This window comes from Xenopus laevis, chromosome 7L, assembly GCF_017654675.1.
Source record: "Xenopus laevis strain J_2021 chromosome 7L, Xenopus_laevis_v10.1, whole genome shotgun sequence".
NCBI lineage: Eukaryota > Metazoa > Chordata > Amphibia > Anura > Pipidae > Xenopus > Xenopus laevis.
Window position 1 is genome coordinate 72,460,697 of NC_054383.1, and position 14,488 is coordinate 72,475,184.

The following is a 14,488-nucleotide window of genomic DNA, read 5'->3' on the forward strand; positions in this document are numbered from 1 at the left end:
TATCACAGTTTCAGTTCAAGCAAGATCCTTTCTATATAGCCAACCTTCTGAAGTATGTGTAAAAGTTTCAGTGCACTACTCTCCAACCAGCAGGCCCGGGCCAAGCCAGCCAGGCACCCAAGGCAAACCGGCCGGTCACTTCGCCCCCTTGTCGGCATGCAATCGAGTATGCATGTCCGAGCGTCCGCGAGCGTGCACGCGTCTGCGAGTATGTGCGCCTATGAGTTTGCGCATTCGTGACCAATATAACAATATGTGTGTGTGGGGGGGGAACAGAGCACGAACAGTAGAGCAAGCACAGAGGTGCGCTGGCACCAAACAAGGGTCCAGAACAGGGGTAGGCGAAAGAAGAGGTATATGCTTCGCACCCCCATGTCGTTGCGCCCTAGGCACGTGCCTCTTCTGCCTACCCCTAGTTCCAGCCCTGCCAACCAGCCCTCATAGTCTCTCATAAATAATAAATTGCCAGCGTCTTCCCCCGATCAGTTCTGTGAGCCTCCTGTCAAATCGATCAGTGGGTTATAACAGTGTGTTCGCAATTAGTCCTGTGACTGTGAGCGAACAGTGAAGAGAATGGAGAGAAAAGATAATGCTGTTATAACTCACTGATCGATTGGACAGGAGGCTCACAGAACTGATCGGGGGAAGACGCTGGCAAATTATGAGACTATGAGGGCTGGTTGGAGAGTATTGCACTGAAACTTTTACACGTACTTCAGAAGGTTGGCTATATAGAATGGATCGTGCTTGAACTTGAAGGCTACTGGCATACAATACATTTTCTTAGCTTGTGGAAAACACAGGGTAGATTTTGGTCAGAAAACACTCAAGTGTGCATTTTCTAGCTTCACCCCCACCCCTTATGTGAGTAGTTAAAGGCAAGGGTTGGTTGCAGGTTCTATTCGCATCTTTTCTGCTAGCAGTGAAAATGCATCATGTGCCACTGGCACATATACTTTTTACTTACCTACCTAGATCTATAAAATCACAGCACTAGGCCACTATCTCCTTAACAATATTTTGGGTTTGGTATATTATATGATTTATTATTCGTTGCAGCTGATAAGAACATTTCACATAGTGACTGTGTGTTTACAGATTCTTAAATGCAACTTACAAATTTATTTAATTTTGCACTAAAGGCACAATGTAATAGAACTTTTGGTCTTCTTGTTAATGTGCTTTTTGTTTTTTGTGCGCTAGGATATTTGTGGACATGAGAGCTGTGACACACTAGGAGTGGCTGACATTGGAACAGTGTGTGATACGAGCAAGAGTTGCTCTGTGATTGAAGATAATGGACTGCAGGCTGCTTATACCCTTGCCCATGAACTTGGTAAGCTAATAAGTCACTTCACACACTAAGACATGTAATGCTGAAAGGTATTTTCAGAGTCTAGGATTTAAAAATAGTTTTTATTTTTCAACAGCCAACAGCTTTTGTTATCAAAGCTCAAATATTATCATTGTCTACAAATGACTGTGTAAAAGTGAAACAAATATCTTCAACATAATCGTATTAGTCTGTACTAGGCATCAGAGACACTGTGCTTTTCTACAAAGGGGTTTTATATAAGTGCGCAAAATATCATGCTTTTGTTGTTCTGTGCTGTATGAACACATTTATAGAGGCAGTATACTAGGGATGTAGCGAACGTCGGAAAAAAAGTTCGCGAACATATTCGCGAACTTGCGCAAAAACGCGAGCGGTTCGCGAACGGTTCGCGAACCCCATAGACTTCAATGGGAAGGCGAACTTTAACATCTAGAAAAGACATTTCTGGCCAGAAAAATGATTTTAAAGTTGTTTAAAGGGTGCAACGACCTGGACAGTGGCATGCCAGAGGGGGATCAAGGGCAAAAATGTATCTGAAAAATCTGCCTGTGTGTGCTTGGAAGAGATAGTGTAGGGGGAGAGCTGTTAGTGATTTCAGGGACAGATGATAGTAAGTTTGCTGGCTAGTAATCTGCTTGATACTGCTCTGTATTGGAGGGACAGAAGTCTGCAGGGATTTGAGGGACATTTTAGCTTAGGTAGCTTTGCTGGCTAGTAATCTGCTGTTCTCTTTAAACAACTGCCATACGTTGACCTTGTAGGCATTGTTTGCCCAGTTTTTTTGGACGCAGCCACTGAAGCACAGTTGCCAGAAAAAATATGCCATATAAATGCTGAAAATAGTCATTTTTCGCCATACGTTGACCTTGTAGACATTGTTTGCCCAGTTTTTTTGGACGCAGCCACTGAAGCACAGTTGCCAGAAAAATTATGCCATATAAATGCTGAAAATATAAATTTTTTTGGTTGCAGCCACTGAAGCACAGAGGCCAGAAAAATTATGCCATATAAATGCAGAAAATATGCATTTTTTTGGTCGCAGCCACTGAAGCACAGTTGACAGAAAATTATGCCATATAAATGCTGAAAATATAAACTTTTTTGGTTGCAGCCACTGAAGCACAGAGGCCAGAAAAATTATGCCATATAAATGCAGAAAACATGCATTTTTTTGGTCGCAGCCACTGAAGCACAGTTGACAGAAAAATTATGCCATATAAATGCTGAAAATATAAATTTTTTTGGTTGCAGCCACTGAAGCACAGAGGCCAGAAAAATTATGCCATATAAATGCAGAAAATATGCATTTTTTTGGTCGCAGCCACTGAAGCACAGTTGCCAGAAAAAATATGCCATATAAATGCTGAAAATAGTCATTTTTTGCCATATACGTTGAGTCAACGTATGGCAAAAAATGACTATTTTCAGCATTTATATGGCATATTTTTTCTGGCCTCTGTGCTTCAGTGGCTGCGGCCAAAAAAACTGGGCAAACAATGCCTACAAGGTCAACGTCGTTGACCTTGTAGGCATTGTTTGCCCAGTTTTTTTGGCCGCAGCCACTGAAGCACAGAGGCCAGAAAAAATATGCCATATAAATGCTGAAAATAGTCATTTTTTTGGTCGCAGCCACTGAAGCACAGTTGCCAGAAAAATTATGCCATATAAATGCTGAAAATATAAATTTTTTTGGTTGCAGCCACTGAAGCACAGAGGCCAGAAAAATTATGCCATATAAATGCAGAAAATATGCATTTTTTTGGTTGCAGCCACTGAAGCACAGAGGCCAGAAAAATTATGCCATATAAATGCAGAAAATATGCATTTTTTTGGATGCAGCCACTGAAGCACAGTTGCCAGAAAAAATATGCCATATAAATGCTGAAAATAGTCATTTTTTGCCATACGTTGACCTTGTAGACATTGTTTGCCCAGTTTTTTTGGTTGCAGCCACTGAAGCACAGAGGCCAGAAAAAATTAAACCAGTAGGGTTTGCACCCTAGTTTGTAACGGTGGCGGAGGGAGGAGGAGGACGCTAAAGGACAGCTGTGTGTGGAGTCATGAGGCTTGAAGAGAAGGACAGCTGCATAGAAGTCAGAACAAGTCTTCCGGCGTGCAGTAACCCTCCGAGATCCACCCCTCATTCATTTTAATAAAGGTCAGGTAATCGACACTTTTGTGACCTAGGCGAGTTCTCTTCTCAGTTACAATCCCTCCTGCTGCACTGAAGGTCCTTTCTGAGAGCACACTTGAGGCTGGGCAAGACAAGAGGTTCATGGCAAATTGTGACAGCTCTGGCCACAGATCAAGCCTGCGCACCCAGTAGTCCAGGGGTTCATCGCTCCTCAGAGTGTCGATATCTGCAGTTAATGCCAGGTAGTCCGCTACCTGCCGGTCGAGGCGTTCTTTGAGGGTGGATCCAGAAGGGTTGTGGCGCTGCCTTGGACAGAAAAACATTTGCATGTCTGACGTTACAGACTGGCCAAAGGGCTTTGTCCTTGCAGGTGTGCTCGTGGCAGGATTACTGGCACCTCTGCCCCTGGAATGTTGATGAGTTCCTGAAGTGACATCACCCTTAAAAGCATTGTACAACATGTTTTGCAGGCTGGTTTGTAAATGCCGCATCTTTTCGGACTTGTGGTATGTTGGTAACATTTCTGACACTTTATGCTTGTACCGAGGGTCTAGTAGCGTTGCGACCCAGTACAGGTCCTTCTCCTTAAGCCTCTTGATACGGGGGTCCTTCAACAGGCATGACAGCATGAAAGACCCCATTCTCACAAGGTTGGATGCAGAGCTATCCATCTCCGCTTCCTCATTATCAAGGACTGCATCATCCACGGTCTCCTCCCCCCAGCCACGTACAAGACCAGGGGTCCCCAAAAGGTCACCACTAGCCCCCTGGGAAGCCTGCTCCTGTTGGTCCTCCTCCTCCTCCTCCACAAAGCCACCTTCCTCCTCTGACTCCACTTCTGGCACCTCTCCCTGCGTTGCAGCAGGTGCCTGGGTTCGTTCTGGTGATTCCGACCAGAAATCGTGCGCTTCCAGCTCCTCGTCACGCTGGTCTACAGCCTCATCTGTCACTCGTCGCACGGCACGCTCCAGGAAGAAAGCGAAGGGTATTAGGTCGCTGATGGTGCCTTCGGTGCGACTGACCATATTTGTCACCTCTTCAAAAGGTCGCATGAGCCTGCAGGCATCGCGCATAAGCACCCAGTAACGGGGGAAAAAAATCCCCAGCTGTGCAGATCCAGTCCTACCACCCAGTTCAAAAAGGTACTCGTTGACGGCCCTTTGTTGTTGCAGCAGACGTTCCAACATAAGGAGCGTTGAATTCCAGCGAGTCTGGCTGTCAGAAATCAAACGCCTGACTGGCATGTTGTAGCACTGCTGAATGTCAGCAAGGCGTGCCATGGCTGTGTAGGAACGTCTGAAATGGGCCGACACCTTTCTGGACTGGGTGAGAACGTCCTGGAATCCTGGGTACTTGGAGACAAAACGTTGGACTATTAAATTTAACACATGTGCCATGCAGGGCACATGTGTTAAATTGCCTAGTCTCAACGCTGCCAACAGATTGCTTCCATTGTCACACACCACTTTTCCGATCTGCAGTTGGTGTGGGGTCAGCCACCGATCGGCCTGTGACTGCAGAGATGACAGGAGTACAGATCCGGTATGGTTTTTGCTTTCCAGGCACGTCATCCCCAAGACAGCGTGACAACGGCGTACCTGGCACGTCGAATAGCCTAGGGGGAGCTGGGGGTGCACAGGTGTGGAGGAGGAGAAGGAGGACCCAGCAGCAGAGTAAGAAGAAGAAGAAGACGAGGTAGAGAGCGATGGAGGAGTAGAGGTGGTGGCAGAACCGCGTGCAATCCGTGGCGGTGACACCAACTCCACTGTTGTTGTTGAGCTACCCATTCCCTGCTTCCCAGCCATTACCAAGTTCACCCAGTGGGCAGTGTAGGTGACATACCTGCCCTGACCATGCTTGGAGGACCATGCGTCAGTAGTCATATGGACCTTTGGCCCAACACTAAGTGACAGAGATGCGGTAACTTGGCTCTGCACATGTTGGTACAGGTGTGGTATTCCCTTTTTAGAAAAAAAATTGCGGCTGGGTACCTTCCACTGCGGTGTCCCAATTGCTACAAATTTGCGGAAGGCCTCAGAGTCCACCAGCTGGTATGGTAAAAGCTGGCGGGCTAAGAGTGCAGACAAGCCAGCTGTCAGACGCCGGGCAAGGGGGTGACAGTCAGACATTGGCTTCTTACGCTCAAACATGGCCTTCACAGAAACTTGGCTGGTGGCAGATGACTGGGAATGGGAACAGGTGGTCAAGGTGGAAGGCGGAGTGGAGGGTGGTTCAGACGGGTCAAGGAGAGCAGAGGTAGAGCAGTAAGATGCTGGACCAGAAGGAGTGTGGCTTTTAGTTTGCCTGTTGCCTTTGAGGTGTTGCTCCCAAAGTGCTTTGTGCTTGCCGCTCATGTGCCTTCGCATAGAAGTTGTACCTATGTGGCTGTTGGGCTTACCAAGGCTCAGTTTCTGACTGCACTCATTGCAAATTACAATGCTTTTGTCAGAGGCACACACATTAAAAAAATCCCACACTGCTGACTTTTTGGAAGTGTGCGATCTGGCGGTAACAGTAGAAGTTGGCGGAGTTGGCGGTATTGGCGGCAATGGCGGGTGCGTTGGCCGGCTGAACACAGGTGCCGATACATGTTGTTGCCCTGCTGATCCCTGCGGGCTGTCCTCCCTGCTTCTTCTAAGTCTTATTCTCCTACTGCCTCTCTGACTCTCCGTCTCTCCATCTGAACTACCCTCCTCTTGCTCTCTTCTACTAGGCACCCACAAAACATCAATCTCCTCATCATCATTCTCCTCAGATGCATCAATTTCTTCTGACACATCACAGAAGGAAGCAGCAGCGGGGACCTCCTCCTCATCACTCATTATGTCCATCTCTATCGTGTTCTCTGCCAGAATTAAATCTGGTGTAAGGTCCTCATCTCCTTCATCTTCTTCTGGCAATAATGGTTGCGCATTACTCAGTTCAAGAAACTCATTGGAAAATAACTCCTCTGACCCCAGTGAAGAAGGGGCACCGGTGGTGGAGGAAGTGTTACGTGGGGTGGCCATAGCAGTGGAGGATGAGGAGGATGTTGTGGTAAAGTTAGAAACGGTAGAGGATGGGGTGTGCTGTGTAAGCCAGTCAACTACCTCTTCAGCATTTTGGGAGTTCAGGGTCATTGGCTTTTTAAAACTGGGCAATTTGCTAGGGCCACAGGATTGCATAGCAGCACGGCCCTAGCACGGCCTCTGCGTGGCGGCCTGCCTTTGCCTGGCATTATTTTTAAAAAAACAACAACAACAACAAAAACTCAGTTGGTTTTTCTGGAAACGATAATACACACAGCTAGATGGCGGGTTGAAGAAAACACTGTGCAAATAATGCCTACAAAGTCAACGTATACACTACTACAGCGGTGGATACGGATTACGTAAAATATATGAATGCTGCTTGAAAAAAAGTAACTCAAGTGGTTTTTCTAGAGACGATAATATTATCAATATTTAGACAAAATGTGAACAAGGTCACACAGCTCGATGGCGGGTTGAAGAAAACAGTGTGCAAATAATGCCTACAAGGTCAACGTATACACTACTACAGCGGTGGATACGGATTACGTAAAATATATGAATGCTGCTTGAAAAAAAGTAACTCAAGTGGTTTTTCTAGAGACGATAATATTATCAATATTTAGACAAAATGTGAACAAGGTCACACAGCTCGATGGCGGGTTGAAGAAAACAGTGTGCAAATAATGCCTACAAGGTCAACGTATACACTACTACAGCGGTGGATACGGATTACGTAAAATATATGAATGCTGCTTGAAAAAAAGTAACTCAAGTGGTTTTTCTAGAGACGATAATATTATCAATATTTAGACAAAATGTGAACAAGCTCACACAGCTCAATGGCGGGTTGAAGAAAACACTGTGCAAATAATGCCTACAAGGCCAACGTATACACTACTACAGCGGTGGATACGGATTACGTAAAATATATGAATGCTGCTTGAAAAAAGTGACTCCGGTGTTTTTTCTGGAGACGGTAATATTATGGATATTTAGACAGAATGGGAACAAGGTCACACAGCTCGATGGCGGGTTGAAGAAAACAGTGTGCAAATAATGCCTACAAGGCCAACGTATACACTACTACAGCGGTGGATACGGATTACGTAAAATATATGAATGCTGCTTGAAAAAAGTGACTCCGGTGTTTTTTCTGGAGACGGTAATATTATGGATATTTAGACAGAATGGGAACAAGGTCACACAGCTCGATGGCGGGTTGAAGAAAACAGTGTGCAAATAATGCCTACAAGGTCAACGTATACACTACTACAGCGGTGGATACGGATTACGTAAAATATATGAATGCTGCTTGAAAAAAAGTAACTCAAGTGGTTTTTCTAGAGACGATAATATTATCAATATTTAGACAAAATGTGAACAAGCTCACACAGCTCGATGGCGGGTTGAAGAAAACACTGTGCAAATAATGCCTACAAGGCCAACGTATACACTACTACAGCGGTGGATACGGATTACGTAAAATATATGAATGCTGCTTGAAAAAAGTGACTCCGGTGTTTTTTCTGGAGACGGTAATATTATGGATATTTAGACAGAATGGGAACAAGGTCACACAGCTCGATGGCGGGTTGAAGAAAACAGTGTGCAAATAATGCCTACAAGGCCAACGTATACACTACTACAGCGGTGGATACGGATTACGTAAAATATATGAATGCTGCTTGAAAAAAGTGACTCCGGTGTTTTTTCTGGAGACGGTAATATTATGGATATTTAGACAGAATGGGAACAAGGTCACACAGCTCGATGGCGGGTTGAAGAAAACAGTGTGCAAATAATGCCTACAAGGTCAACGTATACACTACTACAGCGGTGGATACGGATTACGTAAAATATATGAATGCTGCTTGAAAAAAAGTAACTCAAGTGGTTTTTCTAGAGACGATAATATTATCAATATTTAGACAAAATGTGAACAAGCTCACACAGCTCGATGGCGGGTTGAAGAAAACACTGTGCAAATAATGCCTACAAGGCCAACGTATACACTACTACAGCGGTGGATACGGATTACGTAAAATATATGAATGCTGCTTGAAAAAAGTGACTCCGGTGTTTTTTCTGGAGACGGTAATATTATGGATATTTAGACAGAATGGGAACAAGGTCACACAGCTCGATGGCGGGTTGAAGAAAACAGTGTGCAAATAATGCCTACAAGGCCAACGTATACACTACTACAGCGGTGGATACGGATTACGTAAAATATATGAATGCTGCTTGAAAAAAGTGACTCCGGTGTTTTTTCTGGAGACGGTAATATTATGGATATTTAGACAGAATGGGAACAAGGTCACACAGCTCGATGGCGGGTTGAAGAAAACAGTGTGCAAATAATGCCTACAAGGCCAACGTATACACTACTACAGCGGTGGATACGGATTACGTAAAATATATGAATGCTGCTTGAAAAAAGTGACTCCGGTGTTTTTTCTGGAGACGGTAATATTATGGATATTTAGACAGAATGGGAACAAGGTCACACAGCTCGATGGCGGGTTGAAGAAAACAGTGTGCAAATAATGCCTACAAGGCCAACGTATACACTACTACAGCGGTGGATACGGATTACGTAAAATATATTATGGCTGCTTGAAAAAAGTGACTCCGGTGTTTTTTCTGGAGACGGTAATATTATGGATATTTAGACAGAATGTGAACAAGGTCACACAGCTCGATGGCGGGTTGAAGAAAACACTGTGCAAATAATGCCTACAGGGCAAATAATGCCTAAAAGGTCAACTTATACACTACTACAGCGGTAGTAAAATAAAAAAAAGTAAAATAAAAAAAATGAATATTAAAAAAAAAAAATTAAAGTTGGTGCTGCTGAACTACTAGGAGCAGCAGATTAGCACACCAGTCCCACTCCCCAACACTGCTAGACTAATAGCACTGGGCTCTTATAGTAGTAGTAGTAGTAGTAGTAGTAAAACAACAAAAAAATAAATAAAAGCAGTCCTTACAAGGACTACTGTTATTGCAGCAGTCAGCAGATGAGATCAGAAGCAGGACAGCTGCCCACTGCAGCTACATACAGAGCACTGCAGTAGAAGGTAGATTACTAGCCAGCAAAGCTACCTAAGCTTAAATGTCCCTCAAACCCCTGCAGACTTCTGTCCCTCCAATAACAGAGCAGTATCAAAACGATTACTAGCCAGCAAACTTTCAACTGTCCCTGAAATCACTAACAGGCAGCAGCTCTCTCCCTACACTATCTCTTCAGCACACACAGGCAGAGTGAAAAAACGCTGCAGGGCTTCGGTTTTTATAGGGAAGGGGAGTGGTCCAGGGGAGAGCTTCCTGATTGGCTGCCATGTACCTGCTGGTCTGGGGTGAGAGGGCAAAAAAAAGCGCCAACAATGGCGAACCCAAAATGGCGAACGTCGCGCGACGTTCGCGAACTTCCGGCGAGCGCGAACACCCGATGTTCGCGCGAACAAGTTCGCCGGCGAACAGTTCGCGACATCTCTACAGTATACCCCCTTGTTCAACATGATTCCGATGAATAGGGATTGTGCTGAACATCGTGTTTGCCTATTGTTTTAATCAGGAAAATATAAAGGTAGGAAAGGCAAACTGAGAGAAATTGAGAAATTGAAGGTACCCCTTGTTTGATCCTTGGAAGGCAGATAACAAACATACTGTGTTGATGTTTGACACAGCTTGAAGGAGAGCAGTTAGATTAATAATTTCATGCTTGGGTACTGTGAAACATTCTGATAGGTTTGGGCATTGATTTACATTGTCCTCTCAAAACACTGAACTAACACTACTCTGGGTCAGGGATCAACATGTTATTAAGCAGTGGGCTTCAGGAAAACACCTACATTAGGGTATACATAGATATAGTGACATGTTTCTTCTAGAATTGGAACATCTCACTATCCCTTTAGAAGTGATCTACCCCTTTAATATAAACTTTTGCATGCATTTCTTTTCTGTTTGTTCAGGTCATGTCCTTAGCATACCCCACGACAACTCCAAAAACTGTGAGAAGTATTTTGGAGAGCTTGGAAGGCACTACTTGATGGCTCCACGATTGCAGCTTAACAAAACTGTACCATGGTCAGAATGCAGTGCTATGCACCTAACTGAATTCTTTGACAGTGGACATGGTAAGTAGTTGTGCAGTGATTGTGTCATGTTCATCACCCAATATAAAGGTTTGTTAACAATTGTGACAAGGAAAAATTAAGCTTGGTGTGAAAATCCTGTAGAATTAAATGGCACAGGGCGGCATAACTAAAACACGCCAGGCTCCCCTGCAAAAAAAATTAGATTGGACACAGCATCCCCAACACTAAATCCACTATGCCCATTCCCCAGTCTCACACAGCAGTAAGTAGGAGAACAGTTAGGAAGGGGGGATTTCTAACAACTATAGATGAAGCAGACCCTGCAGTCTGCCCCCCCCCTCCACCAGGTCTGCTTCCTCTATAGTGGCAGGGGGCTATGGATTACTGATTATCACAAAATGGAAGGAGTGGTCAGAATCAGAGCAACAAGTAATAGTAGAGAATAGAATTCAACAATGTATTTTCAGAAAGAGTCAAAAGTTTGTTATTGCATGAAAATGAAACCTAACAAGCTGCTAACTCTTTTGGAGTCACTATTGCTAGATATAGGCAGCAGTAACATAAACAAAGTCACAGGAAAGAGATGCAAACTACATGATGTTTAATTATAGACTGTTTTGTGGGAGAACATAAAACAGTTTCTTGTACCCTTATTTTAGAATATCTTAATTAAGGTTATGGTGCATTTTTTTAAAAAATAGTATTAAAAGCACTACAAAATTATGTTTTACTTCCCTGTTATAACTTATAAGCATATTAGAAGTTCCATGAACACAACTTCATGTCCTCATGTTTTAATGTTATTATTAACCCATGACATCACCCAGAACTGCTTAGAACAGATATCATCAATTATAATTTATAAGGATATTTTTAAGGGTTATTAACAGTTTTGAGTATATATACATCTCTTATTCACATTAGGAGATTGTCTGTTGGATGCACCATCCAAATCAATGGAGCTTCCCGATGGACTTCCTGGAACATCAGCCCAATATGACTTGGACAGCCAGTGTCGTCAAGTATTTGGAAAAGAATTTTCTCACTGTCCCAAAACACTGCAGAAAGATATTTGTTCTCAGCTCTGGTGTCGAATCCAGGAGAAAAACGAGTGTTTTACTAAAAATGAAAGCTTGCTTTGGGCAGATGGAACTCCGTGTGGTGTTAAGCACATGTGTTGGGATGGGGTTTGTCTAACAGAAGACATTGTTGTGAGACCAAAGGTAAATGCATTAGTGCACATAACTATTATTGCAATGTACCTTATAGAAACTGTGAAGACTTCTAGCACAAATGACAAGACTTTATTTGTACCTGTTATCAACTTACAGTTTTCTCTCATGAATGCTTGTTAAAAAAGAGAAAAATCTCCTTTGTAAAATATATTTTTTTTAAAAAATGTAATCTCTATATACCCTAAGTATACTAAAAACATTTAAAGGGATTCTGTCATGATATTTATGGTGTAGTTATTATTTTTAAATTACACTTTTTACTGTACATTTCAAATAATTCACTCTACCATATAAAATGTTATTCCTAAAACATCAAGTTTATTTTGTAGCTGTAATATTGGTGTGTAGTCAGCCATCTCAGGTCTTTTTCCCTGATCCTGTGCTTTCAGAAAGAGCCAGCTATTATTTATCTTGCTCAATATAACTGGAGGAGTTGCAGTGGGGCTTGGATTTTTACTAATGAGTGCTATTCTCTATAAAAGGGAGATGTTATCTTGTGTCAGGGAGCTAGGTTATCTTGTTATATTCCCATTGTTCTGTTGATAGGCTTCTGGGGGGGACGATAGGGGGTGATATAACTCCAACTTGCAGTACAGTAGTAAAGAGTGACTGAAGTTTATCAGAGCACAAGTCACACGACTGGGGGCACCTGGGGAACTAACAAACTAGGAAACTAACAACATGCCAGATTTCAAAATTAAATATAAAGAAATCTGTTTGCATTTTAAAAAAAAATAGATTTCACTATTAATTTATGTTTTCCTGTGACAAAATCCCTGTAAACATAAAGAAACCCAATATGATTGTTTTGCCACAGGTGGTCTTGTTTACCAAAAACACAGATAGGCCTACTGCACTGTCACTCCCAGCACCAGTAAGCAGAAAAGATGCAAAACTAGAATCTTTTACATGTACAAAAAATGAAGGAGAAAACACTTGTGGGTACAGATTTAATATACAAATATTACAATATTACTAAATTCCACAGTTTTGCACCAAAAGAATATTGGGAATTTAAAAATAAGGGTTTAGATGCCATTTTAAATTGTTTTTCCTTGTGCCTTTCCAGGTACCAGTGGATGGCAATTGGGGTAGCTGGGGTCCCTGGGGAGAATGCTCAAGGACCTGTGGAGGAGGTGTACGTTTTTCCTACAGGGATTGCAATGATCCAGTGCCACAAAATGGAGGAAAGTACTGCAAGGGCCAAAGAGCCATGTATGAATCATGTAACATACAAGAGTGTCCTGTCAATGGTGAGTGAGCATGAAATTTATTACAATTAATTGTGACTGAAAATGCATTTCCTGCAGTTTACTACATTCGCCTGCATATTTACTAACTGTCTTTGATGGTAAACAAGGCTGTATTGATAAATAGACACCCAAGGGACTGTGCCGAGGGTGGCAGCTTTGGGCCCTCAGGTCACTCTATCATAAATTAAATCTTTTTGTGAAAAACAAAATATAATAATAATAATAATAATAATAATAAACTTGATGTTTAAATTTGACAGCAGAGCTGGGTTGTGAAGGGTAATAAATAATATAGTAATGATAATAAATAATAATAAACTTGATGTTTAAATTTGACAGAAGAGCTGGGTGGTCAAGGGTAGCTGGTGCTTAGAAGTGGGTCCGGGTGATATCACACGTGTATGTACAGTTTCTGAGCGTGGGGGTGCACTTAGGTCCGGTGCCACCCTAGCCTAAATACAGCATTGATCATTAAGCCTACTCACACCCTAGATTGACTTTTAAAGGAACAGTAACACGAAAAATATAAGGTACTGTTGTGCTGCACTGATAAGACTGGTGTGTTGGATTCAGAAACTCAGATATAGTTTATATAACCAAGTTGCTGTGTAGCCATGGGGGCAGCGATTCAAAGCTGAAAAAGCAGAAAAGGCACAGGATACACAGCAGAAAACAGATAAATGTCATAGCATACAATTGGATTCTTCAGAACTTATATGTTATCTACTGTGCTTGAATGGCTGCCCCCATAACTACACTACACTAAATCAGCTTTCTGTAAACATGCCAGTTTTGCCAGTGCAGGGCACCAGTACATTATATTAGCTTTCCTTTAGAACGCTGTTCCTCTAAGTGTGAATAATACATCATGCTCTGGAATTATGCTATATCTTGTTGCTAGACTTAACAACATCACCATAGTCAAGGAGGGTAGTGTAATAAAAGTTTCTGTTTTCCTTAGATTTAGTAATCCAAAGCCCCCATTGAGTGTGTCTGTTCTGTCAGGTAACTTTTTGCTTATAAAAGTATTAAAGCATCTTATTGGTTTCTTTGGATGGCTAGATAATTGCACCTTCAAAGTAACTACATCAAACGTTTCTTGTAAAGCATCAGCAAAGTGAGCAGTTTTAAATGGCCAATAATACCACAAATTGAGTGTCTATATTTAAATGCAATACCCTGTTATACATGCACTGGTGAAAATTCTAGCTTCACAACACTGAATACAGTTAATATAAATAAGCAACTATGTAGCTGTCAGATTTGAGTAGGGATGTAGGGTCTATATTTACTAGGAAAGCAGAGTTCAAATTTATGTGAAATGGTAATTATGCTTTCTACAAAATTACAAAACATGAAAGTGTTTCTAATGCAAAATAGGATGGTTGGATGGTTCATTTGCAGTTGCTGAATAAA

The 14,488-nt window shown here is 42.5% G+C and overlaps 1 protein-coding gene across 2 annotated transcripts in view; it reads left to right on the plus strand.

Moving 5' to 3' along the window:
- adamts8.L (ADAM metallopeptidase with thrombospondin type 1 motif 8 L homeolog) overlaps window positions 1-14,488 on the plus strand; it is a 36,136-nt gene that overhangs the window by 13,188 nt on the left and 8,460 nt on the right. For both annotated transcript variants that reach the window (XM_018225690.2, XM_018225689.2), the window contains 4 exons: window positions 1,204-1,336; window positions 10,459-10,623; window positions 11,509-11,807; window positions 12,889-13,072. In XM_018225690.2, coding sequence (XP_018081179.1) covers window positions 1,204-1,336; window positions 10,459-10,623; window positions 11,509-11,807; window positions 12,889-13,072 — 781 coding nt within the window. The remainder of the gene's footprint in view (window positions 1-1,203; window positions 1,337-10,458; window positions 10,624-11,508; window positions 11,808-12,888; window positions 13,073-14,488) is intronic.